Source organism: Oryctolagus cuniculus, chromosome 13 (assembly GCF_051225735.1).
Source record: "Oryctolagus cuniculus isolate XC-2025 breed Fujian yellow rabbit chromosome 13, ASM5122573v1, whole genome shotgun sequence".
Taxonomy (NCBI): domain Eukaryota; kingdom Metazoa; phylum Chordata; class Mammalia; order Lagomorpha; family Leporidae; genus Oryctolagus; species Oryctolagus cuniculus.
Genome location: NC_142879.1, coordinates 39,155,141 through 39,167,533, shown reverse-complemented (window position 1 = coordinate 39,167,533; position 12,393 = coordinate 39,155,141). Strand labels below are relative to the sequence as shown.

At 42.1% G+C, this 12,393-nt stretch overlaps 1 protein-coding gene across 8 annotated transcripts in view; it reads right to left on the bottom strand.

Annotated features, from left to right (window-relative positions):
- The window catches only part of LIN9 (lin-9 DREAM MuvB core complex component), a 79,190-nt gene that overhangs the window by 59,371 nt on the left and 7,426 nt on the right, over positions 1-12,393 (bottom strand). For 4 of the 8 annotated variants that reach the window (XM_070055388.2, XM_089311449.1, XM_089311451.1 and 1 more), the window contains 2 exons: positions 8,013-8,107; positions 5,708-5,812 (listed from right to left, as the gene is read on the bottom strand). In XM_070055388.2, the coding sequence (XP_069911489.1) occupies positions 5,708-5,812; positions 8,013-8,107 (200 nt within the window). Of the gene's footprint in view, positions 1-4,303; positions 4,393-5,707; positions 5,813-8,012; positions 8,108-12,393 lie in introns of all 8 variants that reach the window. The other 4 variants (XM_089311450.1, XM_070055387.2, XM_070055389.1 and 1 more) reach the window with 2 other exon arrangements.

Below are 12,393 nucleotides of genomic sequence, written 5' to 3'. Positions count from 1 at the left end.
TTATTCCAAAATAAATTCCAGATGTATTAAATATTTAAATATTTTAAAAATATGAAATAAAAAAGTGAGAATTTTAGAACTATAAAATTTACTTAAGGAAGGTAAAGAAGTTATAAAAAGGAAAGTAGGTTATATTTGACATTAAAATTTTTCTAAATCTTGCCTATTGAAAGAAATACAGAAATAAAGCCAGAAGACAAACCACAGAATCTGGAAAAAAATTACAACTAATATACAGACTCTTTCTAATACTCTATTATGTATAAAAATCTTACAAACTAAAATAACCAACAATCCAATAGAAAAATGAAAAAGTAATTACAAAAAGAAATAATTTTTAAACATATGAAAAGTGTCTGAGCCTCACTCACTGATGAAATGCCAACTTAAACAAGCGAGAGGTTATTTCTAAATGTATCAAATTAGCAAAAATCTACATTTTGGTTATATACAGAGTTGGCAAGCATTCAGGAAAATGGGAACTGATATATTGTTGGTAGTAAATATAAACAAGTACAATTTCTTTGGAGAGTAATTTGGCAGTACTTTAAAAACTTTAAATGTGCATATCATATATTCCAGCAATTCCACATTTTAGGCATTGGTCCCAGAAAAAAAACTTGTAAATTTATACAAACATGCTCAGGATGTTCACTACATTGTTTGCAAGAGTAAACCTTAGACATTGTTTAAATAGAATAATTTATAAAGAATTTATAAATAAATTATGGTCTCATGTAAGACTGACTACCATACAATAAAATGAAATTAAATGTTGAACCCTATTTGACAGTCCATCTCAATCAAAATGGTTAAATCTCAAAAAAAGACTTTTCGGGGAGGAAAAAAAATTATAGGATGATGCATGCCATAATTATCATGAAAATGATACTTTAAATGTAATTTTAAAATAGACATTCAAAATGAAAATACTATTAATATATATTCTATGAAAACAAAGTTCTATAAGTATAAAAAAGTCTTAAGATTTCATATATATACGTGTGTGTGTGTGTGTGTGTGTATATTTATATATGAAACCTACAATAATAAACCTAGTTAGGGTGGTTACCATTAGGTGAGTGATACAGAAGATCAGGATGGTAAATTGAGATCAAAATTAGCTTTTCATTTTTTGTTATAAATTTATTTTGGAAAAACTGTAGTTACAGAAAAGCTGCAAAGACAGCATGGAGTTCCCTTATGTCTTCCACTCAGCTTTTGCTGATATCAATATCTTAAATAACCATGTTATATATTTGTCAAAACTGGTACAATACTATAGACTTTAGTACAGTATAAAATTAGTATTAATAACTATAGACTTTATTTGGATTTCATCAGTTTTCTCATTAGTCTTTTATCTGTTCCAGAACCCAGCCCAGGATACCACATTATATTTATAAAATTAACTTTTTAACATAAGAAAAAGTCTGTAAGCCAGGAGATGTTTAGCTAAATAACAACTAAGTTACTTATCACATAAAGTGCTTTCTACTGAGTTATTGAGCAGATTTTTAAATAGGGTATTGGCAGCTCACTGGTGATTCTCTCTAATAATATATAATAAAAGTATATGTAACTGATCAGTTTGGGGAAACATATTCACACTGTTAAATTGTTAAAACTTTTATGGATAGATTATTTGATAGTACCTTTTAAAAAAAAACTAGGCTTCCATTTTACTTAGGATAATTCAGTGTTACCTGTTTGCTTTTTAATTAATTTATTAATTTATTTATTTCCATTTTATTTGTAAGGCAGAGAGACAGAGATCTTCCATCTAGTTCACTTCCCAAACACCCACAACAGCCAGGACTGGGCCAGGTGAAAGCCAGCAGACTGAACTCGGCAACCAGGTCTCCCTGTGAGTGGCAGGATCCCAATATGCTTTCTAAGGTACAAACCAGTAGGAAGCTAGATTGAAAGCAGAGTAGTCAGGATTCCAAACAGGCACTGTAATATCAGATGCCAGAGTCCCAAGTGGTGACTTAACCACTATGCCAAATTCCTATCCCATATCTTCCAAAATTTTAATGTAAACATCCTTGTTATAGCAATTAGACTTCTAAGGGATTATTAAATGATTGAAAAATAGACAGTAACTGACACCAGGTACAAAGTTTCTTCTCAGGGTGATGAAAATGTTCTAAAACTAACATAATGATAGTTGATCAACTCTGTGCATGTATTTAAAAAACATTAAACTACACTTTGAACATATTAATTTATGATATGTGAATTACATCTCAATAAAGATATCTGTTATTTATTTAACAGAGAGAGGTCCCATCTACTAGATCAAATGCCTGTAATAGCTAGGACTGGGCCAGATCAAAGCGGGAAGCCTAGAATTCAATTCAGCTCTCCCACATTTGTGGCAGAAATCCAACTACTTAGCCATCACAGCTGCCTCCCAGGGTCTGTATTAGCATGAAGGTGGAATCAGAAGCAGAACTAGGATTCAAATCCAGGCACTCTAACATAGTGTGTGGGTATCTCAAGTGCTGTCTTAACCATCGCACCAAACACCTGCCCCTGCATATATTTGTTAGAAAGCAGGATTCTGCAGATAAGATGCCTGCCATTGTACTCTCAGCCGTCACTTCCTAACTTCATGATCTGAAGTTAGACAACTTTTCAGCATCCATTTTCCATCTGTAAGATGGGGACTAGCTGGCACCGTGGCTCAATAGGCTAATCCTCCACCTAGCGGCGCCGGCACAACGGGTTCTAGTCCAGGTCTGGGCGCCGGATTCTGTCCCAGTTGCCCCTCTTCCAGGCCAGCTCTCTGCTATGGCCCAGGAGTGCAGTAGAGGATGGCCCAAGTGCTTGGGCCCTGCACCCCATGGGAGACCAGGAGAAGTACCTGGCTCCTGCCTTCGGATCAGCGCGGTGCGCCGGCCGCGGCGGCCATTGAAGGGTGAACCAACGGCAAAAGGAAGACTTTTTTCTCTGTCTCTCTCTCTCACTGTCCACTCTGCCTGTCAAAAAAAAAGCCTGCGCCACGGCTCAGTAGGCTAATCCTCAGCCTTGCGGCGCTGGCACACCGGTTCTAGTCCTGGTCGGTGCGCTGGATTCTGTCCCGGTTGCCCCTCTTCCAGGCCAGCTCTCTGCTGTGGCCCGGGAGTGCAGTGGAGGATGGCCCAAGTGGTTGGGCCCTGCACCCCATGGGAGACCAGGATAAGCACCTGGCTCCTGCCTTCAGATAGGTGCGGTGCACCGGCCGCAGCGCGCCGGCCGCGGCGGCCGTTGGAGGGTGAACCAACGGCAAAGGAAGACCTTTCTCTCTGTCTCTCTCTCTCACTATCCACTCTGCCTGTCAAATAAAAAAAAAAAAAAAGAAGATGGGGACTAATATAATAGTAACCAATCTCCTGGTTAAAGATTAAATCAGGCTGGCGCCGCGGCTCACTAGGCTAATCCTCCGCCTAGCGGCGCCGGCACACCGGGTTCTAGTCCCGGTCGGGGGGCCGGATTCTGTCCCGGTTGCCCCTCTTCCAGGCCAGCTCTCTGCTGTGGCCCGGGAGTGCAGTGGAGGATGGCCCAGGTGCTTGGGCCCTGCACCCCATGGGAGACCAGGAGAAGCACCTGGCTCCTGGCTCCTGCCATCGGATCAGCGCGGTGCGCCGGCCGCAGCGCGCCAGCCGCGGCGGCCATTGGAGGGTGAACCAACGGCAAAGGAAGACCTTTCTCTCTGTCTCTCTCTCTCACTGTCCACTCTGCCTGTCAAAAAATAAAAAAAAAATAATTAAAAAAAAAAAAAAAAGATTAAATCAACAGATGCATTCAAAATGCTTACATCATGACCTGGCAAATACTAAGAATCAGTAAAAGATTTGCTTTTCATAACTGCTCTGGATGGTATTTAAATAAACACACAGACAAAATGCAATGGATTTAGAGAACTAGACGGGCAAGGGAAAAAGTCACATCATGTAAATGAAGACCAAAAATACTAGGGATATTAAAACTAGTAAAGAGGAGCAGGTGTTTGGCATAGTGGCATAAGTCCCCACTTGGTTCGCCTCACATATTGGAATGCCTGGTTGGAGTCCCAGCTATTCCACTTCCAATCCAGCTTCCTGCTAATATGCATCCTGGGAGGCAGTAGATAATGGTTCTAATACTTGAGTCTCGGTCACTGCATGGGTTCTAAGATCCTGGTCTTGGCCTGGTCTAGCCCTGGCTGTTGTGGGCATTTGGGGAGTGAACTAGTGAATAAAAGATCTCTTCTGTCTCTGACTTTGAAAGTAAAAAAAAAAAAAAAACTAGAGAAAACTCAGAGGATATAAAAACTCACATTTTTAAAGAAGTCTCATATCATGTTTGTCTTGTATTGCTCAGAAGTAGAAAGGACTTTGTAAAATAGTCCTAGTAGGAATGACGTACCTGGGAAGGAATGCAGCGGACAGGGTTGGGATAGGAAAGTTTCATAAAGACCAGAGTTCTTACGTTTGTGAATCATCTACATCATTCTAATAATGTAGCTCTTCCAAAGTCAAGCTATTGTTAACTACTTCTGTAGTCATTCAATCTCGTATCCAATATCTACCATGCCAAGAAATGTTCATTGTGTTTTGGCTTCAATCAGGTCAAATGTTATGTACACTTGTTCTTGATGTTTAAAAAGTTTGATATATTTTTGTTTATTATATAGAACATGAAATATTTTATTGTTTGAAATTATCATAAAGGTACATCATTTTGGGGGGAGGGCAGGTCATTCCTTTAATTTATTTGATACCAAGTCCTTAGTTAAAAAATTGTGTTTAGAAAATCTTGTTTTATAACACTTTTGAGAAAATAATGAGAAAGAAGTTGAGAATGACTATATAAGAAGTCATAAATTTGACAGAAAAATTACATTATCCTTCCTAATTAAAAAAAATTTTTTTAATTGAAAGGCAGAGAGAGAGACAGACAGACACATGAAGAAAGCGTCCATCTGCTGGGTCACTCCCCAAATGCCCACAGCAGCCAAGAATGGGCAAGACCAAAGCCAAAAGCCTTGAATTCATTGTGGGTCTCCCATTTGGGCAGTATGAGCCATCACCAGCTGCTGTCAGGGTGTACATTATTAGGAAACCGCAATCAGGAATAGAGGCAGAACCCAAACTCAGGTACTCTACTAAGGGATGCAGGCATCTCAAGCAGAATCTTAACTACTGTGCCAAATGCCCACTCTACATTATCCTTAAAGTTACTATCTCCTCATCCAATTTTCATTCCCTTCTTACGTGTCCACAATGACTTAAAAACAAATAAATAAAAGATGCCAAAAATAAACAAAAAAGAAATGATTTCATGCTATGTTTTCCCTTTTTGGATAACCAAAGTCTTCAACATACTTCCCCCAGTGACAAAGTAAAACATCTTTCCCCTCTTATTTCTATGTCAAATTCCAAACTGATTCTATATTGTCGAATCCACTTCAGTAGTGTCTACTATCTTCCTGCTTAAGAGAAAGGTGTGCATATGTAGAATTGACAGCTGGTTTTCTACTCTGATTTAAAATGAATCAAGAAATCAATGACATTTTCTAGCTAACCAAAATAGGAGCCAAGCAGCAGTACCGATTAAAAAAAACAAAATAAAACAAAACAAAAAAAACTTGTTACTCAAAATGTAACAGAACAAATAACCTTTATAATGTGGAGCAATTGCTTACTTCCTTTTGCATGAAACAAAAGTTTAGCAAACATACCTGTGGAACCATTGCAACCCTCTGGTTTCTTTTAGGTGACCTTGTATTTATTTGTCTGTCATCTTCATCAGAAAAGAGTCGACTTCTTTTTGAGTTTCTGAAAGGCTTCATAGAAATTTTTTTATTTAATGAAAAAGCTGAACACTTCCCACTTTTGATCCAAAATATAATTTTATACTTGGAATATACTTGGAAAATAACTCTGGATTATCAGCATTAAGGAAGAACTAAATATGGGTAATACAAGGCACAAAAAGCCAAATGTTAAATAATCTTAGACTTAGGAAGTATAAGATATATATTTATGTAATTTGTTTACAAGTGAAACATCTAACTGATGATTAAACTTTAACTAGAACCCAAATCTCCTTAGTACACTGGCAGCCTTTGATAATAAAGATAAGGAAATAAGTTCTGGAAATTCCAGTTCAAATTATGTTAGCACTTCAATTAATACTAGTTGGGTGTACTACGAAGATATGTCTGTTGCTTAGGGTTAGGCTGGGGCAAAGATACTAAATCTCTCTGGAAAAGTAAGCCTAAATGTATATAATATTATACCAGGTGAGCTGTCAAAAACTGTTAAATGGGCAGGCATCTGGCCTAGTAGATGCTGCTGGAGATGTAAGCGTCCCATATCAGAGTGCTTGGGTTTGAGTCCCAGCTCTGTTCCCAATACCAGCTCCCTGCTAATGCACACCCTGGGAGGCAGCAGGTGATGGCCCAAGCAGTTGAGTCTTGCCACCCAGGTAGGTGACTGAGACCCAATTCCTAACCTCTGGCTTTGATCTGGCCCAGCTGGCCATTGCAGGCATTTAGGGAGTGAATCAAAGGATAGAAGTCATCTCTCTCCCTTTCTCCCTCCCTCCCCACCTACCTCCTCCATCTTTCTACCTCTCAAATGATTTTTTTTAAATTGTTAACCAAATTTCCATTTGTAAATAAAAATACAAGATAAAAATACTTAAGAGTTACCTGTAAAACTAAAAGAAAATGTTAATTACCAAAAGCATATAATACACTCAAGGGTCTGTAACTTGAAAAATGTCAGTCTACCCTAGGTTCAGAAGTTTCATTAATAGAAACAAACAACAGAAATAATATTACAGTAAGACCTACTTCCCTTTTCAAAGCTTTCTCCTCCCACTAAAGATATACTTTCATGCCTATCTAAAAGGCAGTCGGGTGCACGGGGCTAGTATAACACACAGGCAGTATCCAATTGGGTCAAGACTAGAGGTTTGGACCCTTGAAATTAAAACTACTCAGAGTCTCAACATTCCATAGGTCTAACACATAGGTCTCAACATTCCATAGGTCTGACATGAAGTCCCTTCTACCCTGCCCCCTCTCTTAATCAGGGACAGAGAGGAAGAATGGAATGACAGATGGAACTGACAGAATGAGGAAGTCCCTCACATTCACTGTGATCAGCTGCCCCAGCTACTATGACTACTGCTATCCCACCTCCAGGCCCGCTTCACTATTGACTTGTAAGGACTGAAAACTGTTAATCATGCTAGTTATATTTCTCTGCTTTCCACCTCTAAATGTATTTAGCCTTGACCTACACAAGACAGTTCTACCTTACCACTATTTATATATATTTTCACAAAGGCCAGACTCATGTAACATTTTTGTATATCTAAAAAAATGTATGATTTGGGGATGCAAGAGTTTGTTTTTTCCCAATTTAAAGAAATAATTACTTAACAAATACTTAATGATGACCAGCTTATCACTATCTACAACTTATTAAATAATATCAAATATTACTCCATGACACTTAAAAACTCAAATTCTTGAGGCTGGGAGGAAAAAAACCTTAGAAACACTGTACTCTAGGCCGGCGCCGCGGCTCACTAGGCTAATCCTCCGCCTAGCGGCGCCGGCACACCGGGTTCTAGTCCCGGTTGGGGCGCCGGATTCTGTCCCGGTTGCCCCTCTTCCAGGCCAGCTCTCTGCTATGGCCAGGGAGTGCAGTGGAGGATGGCCCAGGTGCTTGGGCCCTGCACCCCATGGGAGACCGGGAAAAGCACCTGGCTCCTGGCTCCTGCCATCGGATCAGCGCGGTGCGCCGGCCGCAGCGCGCCGGCCACGGCGGCCATTGGAGGGTGAACCAACGGCAAAGGAAGACCTTTCTCTCTGTCTCTCTCTCTCACTGTCCACTCTGCCTGTCAAAAAATAAAAACAATAAAAAAAAAAAAAAAAAAAAAAAAAAAGAAACACTGTACTCTAATAACTTACATGTGACAATAATACAGTTTAGCTATATTTTAAAGTGTAAGAAAAAGTCGTTCCTTACCATTTCCATAGCAGGGCCTGTATTCCTGCCTTTCCAAACAGGTGTTTTTTGTAAAGAACTGTACTTTTCATTCCATGTGTTAGATAAACTTCCCTCTGTAATGAATAAGTAATACTAATAAAATTTAAGTTTAATTCAAAGGGTTTCATATTACGAACATTACTTTTTTAGTAATAGCAATACATATGAAATATTTACCGATGTGCCAATTTTAGATTATTACATGAAAAAAATCTCTCCTTAATTCTGTCCATCTTCCTTAATAATTTGATAGGGCAATGCATCTTGAAAGTATTAAATGTCTACACAGAAACATATAGCTTCCCTTTTTAAAAAAAAATTTCAATCATTCATTTGAAACCCAGAGTTAGAAAGCAGGGAGTCAGAGAGAGATCTTCCATCTGCTGATTCACTCCCCAGATGGCTGCAAAGTAGGACCCCTGGCTGAAACCAGGAGCTTCATCCAGGTTTCCCATGTGGGTTCCAGGGGCCCAAGCACTTGGGCCATCTTCCGCTGCTTTCCCAGGAATGTTAGCAGGGAATAGGATTGGAAGTGGAGCAGTTAGAACTCAAACTGGTGTCGTTATGGGATGCTAGCATCACAGCTGGTGGCTTAACCTGCTATACCACAATGCTGGCCCTTTTTTTTCTTGTTGGCTTTTAATAATCCCTCAACTCCAATTGCCAGGAGCTCTCTCTCTCTCTTTTTTTTTTTTTTTTTTTTTTGTTGTTGTTGTTGTTGTTGTTGACAGTCAGAGTGGATAGTGAAAGAGAGAGAGACAGAGAGAAAGGTCTTCTTTTGCCGTTGGTTCACCCTCCAATGGCCGCCACAGCCGGCGCACTGCAGCAGGCGCACCGCGCTGATCCGAAGACAGGAGCCAGGTGCTTTTCCTGGTCTCCCATGGGGTGCAGGGCCCAAGTACTTGGGCCATCCTCCACTGCACTCCCATAGCAGAGAGCTGACCTGGAAGAGGGGCAACCGGGACAGAATCCGGCGCCCCGACCGGGACTAGAACCCGGTGTGCCAGTGCCACTAGGTGGAGGATTAGCCTAGTGAGCCGTGGCGCTGGCCCAGGAGCTATCTTATAATTGTTGGTACAACTCTGACTGAAAATAGGGCAGGCAACGGAAAACGGAAAAAGCCCTTTCTAACCTTGAATTTAGAGCATATTTCTAAATGCTTTTGGCTTCAATATATGAAACCCTGAACATCTGAAAATGGAATTAGTATGATGTTTTTATTAATTGAAAGAACTATCTTCAAAGCTGTGCACAACCAGGAAAATGTAGCAAGTAACTGATTAGACATATTATGAAAAACAAAGAGGGCCGGTGCCGCGGCTCAATAGGCTACTCTTCCGCCTGCAACGCCAGCACCCCAGGTTCTGGTCCTGGTTGGGGCGCCAGATTCTGTCCCAGTTGCTCCTCTTCCAGTCCAGCTCTCTGCTGTGGCCCAGGAGGGCAGTGGAGGATGGCCCAAGTGCTTGGGCCCCTGCAACCATGTGGGAGACTCAGAAGAAGCTCCTGGCTCCTGGCTACAGACCAGCACAGCTCTGGCCATTGGCAGCCATCTGGGGAGTGAACCAGTGGATGGAAGACTCTCCGCCTCTGCTTCTCTGTAACTCTGCTTTCAAATAAATGAACCTTTGGAAAAAAATTAGATCATGAAATATTTTTTCAGATGTGTATTTTAAGAAGCATGAAAAGAAAGAGGTGAAATGGAGCTGATCCTGCTAGCCAAAGAAGCTGAGGCATTCTGGAAGATGAGTGAGCAGTCTCTTCAAGCTACAAGGACATAATCTAATAAATCACCAATCTAAAACACAACATGGTAATTTTAAAGACTAAATATTCTCTGAGCCTTTGAGAATTTTAACTTGGTTCCAAATTTATCTACCCAGTAGAATCTTTTTGTTTGTTTACTTATTTGAAAAATCACAGTTCCAGAGAAAGGAGAAAAGACAGAGATCTTCCATCCATTGATTCACTCCCTAAATGGCCACAATAGCCAGGGCTGGGCTAGGCCAAAGCCAGGAGCTTTACCTGGGTCCAACACATGGGTGCAGAGGCCGAAGTATTTTAGCCATCTTGTGCTCCTTTCTCAGACACATTAGCAGGGAGCTGGATCAGAAGTGGAACCGGGCCGGCGCCGCGGCTCACTAGGCTAATCCTCCGCCTTGCGGCACCGGCAGACCGGGTTCTAATCCCGGTCGGGGCGCCAGATTCTGTCCCGGTTGCCCCTCTTCCAGGCCAGCTCTTTGCTGTGGCCAGGGAGTGCAGTGGAGGATGGCCCAAGTACTTGGGCCCTGCACCCCATGGGAGACCAGGAGAAGTACCTGGCTCCTGCCATCGGATCGGATCGGCGCAGTGCGCCGGCCGCAGTGCACCAGCCACGGTGGCCATTGGAGGGTGAACCAATGGCAAAAGGAAGACCTTTCTCTCTGTCTCTCTCTCTCACTGTCCACTCTGCCTGTCAAAAAATAAACAAACAAACAAACAAAAAGAAGTGGAACCGGGACTGAACCAGGACTGCAACTGGTATTCATATGAAATGCCAGCATTGTAGGCAGCTGTTTTACCAGCTTGCCACAAGGCCAGCCCCCAACCCAGTAGAACCTTAAGACTTTTATAATAAAAGTTAAACTATGTGAAGTGGGGTAGTCTAAAGTACCTACCAAGAAAAACCATGGAATACATCTAATTTTCTTCTCAGAAAGACCAAAGTACCATCCTTTTATTTCAGGAAACTTGCATCATTACTTAGAAAAGTCAAGAATCTTAAAACCGAACTATTATGAAAGCATATGGCTCAGTACAGTTGTTTAATAAATGCTTTAAATCTAAATAAGGGTGCCAGCGCTGTGGCACAGTAGGTTAATCTTCTGCCTGCAGCGCCAGCATCCCTTATGGGCGCCAGTTCTAGTCCCAACTGCTCCTCTTCCAACCCAGCTCTATGCTATGGCCGGGGGAAGCAGTAGAAGATGGCCTAAGTGCTTGGGCCCCTCACCCACCTGGGAGACCCAGAAAAAGCTCCTGGCTCCTGGCTTCAGATCAGCGCAGCTCTGGCCATTGCAGCCATCTGGGGAGTGAACCAACAGAAGGAAGACCTTTCTCTCATTCTCACTATCTGTAACTCTACCTCTCAAATAAGTAAATAAAATCTTTTTTAAAAAATCTAAATAAGGCCGGTGCCGCGGCTCACTAGGCTAATCCTCCACCTTGCGGCACCGGCACAACGGGTTCTAGTCCCGGTCAGGGCGCTGGATTCTGTCCCGGTTGCCCCTCTTCCAGGCCAGCTCTCTGCTGTGGCCAGGGAGTGCAGTGGAGGATGGCCCAAGTGCTTGGGCCCTGCACCTGCATGGGAGACCAGGAGAAGTACCTGGCTCCTGCCATCGGATCAGCGCGGTGCGCCTGCCGCAGCGCGCCAGCCGCAGCGGCCATTGGAGGGTGAACCAACGGCAAAGGAAGACCTTTCTCTCCGTCTCTCTCTCTCACTGTCCACTCTGCCTGTCAAAAAAAAAAAAAAATCTAAATAAGATCTTTCTGGAATATTTAGTTAGAAAATTCTTAATTTTTGGAATAATTTTTTCTTTATAATTTATACTGAAGGCCAATTCTCCTACAAAATTATATAAATTCAAAGTTGCTGGGGGGCAACTTTGTGTGGCGTGGCGGGTGGGGCGCCACTTGCAGTGCCAGCATTCTATATTGGCACTGGTTTGAGTACCGGCTGCTCCTTTTCCGAAGCAGCTCTCCACTATGGCCTGGGTCCTTGGGCCCCAAGTGGGACAGCCAGAGGAAGCTCCTGGCTTCAGATCAGCACAGCTCTGGCCATTGCGGCTGTCTGGGGAGTGGAGTAGCAGATGGAGGAGGACTCCTCCCTCCCTCCCTCCTTCCCTCTCTCTCTTCCTCCCTACCTCTCTTCTCACTGCCTCTGCCTCTCTGTGACTCTGCCTTTCAAATAAATGAATGCATCTTTTAAAAAAAAGAAAGTTGCCAAATGGAATAGGCATAGGGTATAGCAGTTAAGGCGTTGTTTGGGACACCCAAATCCAATATCAAGTGCCTGGTAAAAGCACCAACTCCTCTGCATCTCATCCAGCTTCCTGCTAATGCGCACCCTGGGAGGCAGCAGGTGATGGCTCAAGTACTTGGGTCCTTGCCATGAGTATCAGAGACCTGAACTGAAGTTCTGGGGTCCTGGCTACAACTTGGCGCAGCCTTGGTTGTTATGAGCATTTGGGCAGCAAACCAGTAGATAGATCTCTGTCTCCCTGTATCTCAAAAAGAAAATGAATTTTTAAAGAATAATTTTTTAAAAATTAATTATTTGAAAGGTAGAGTTACAGAGAGCCAGAAGCAGAGAGAGAGGCAAGTTTTC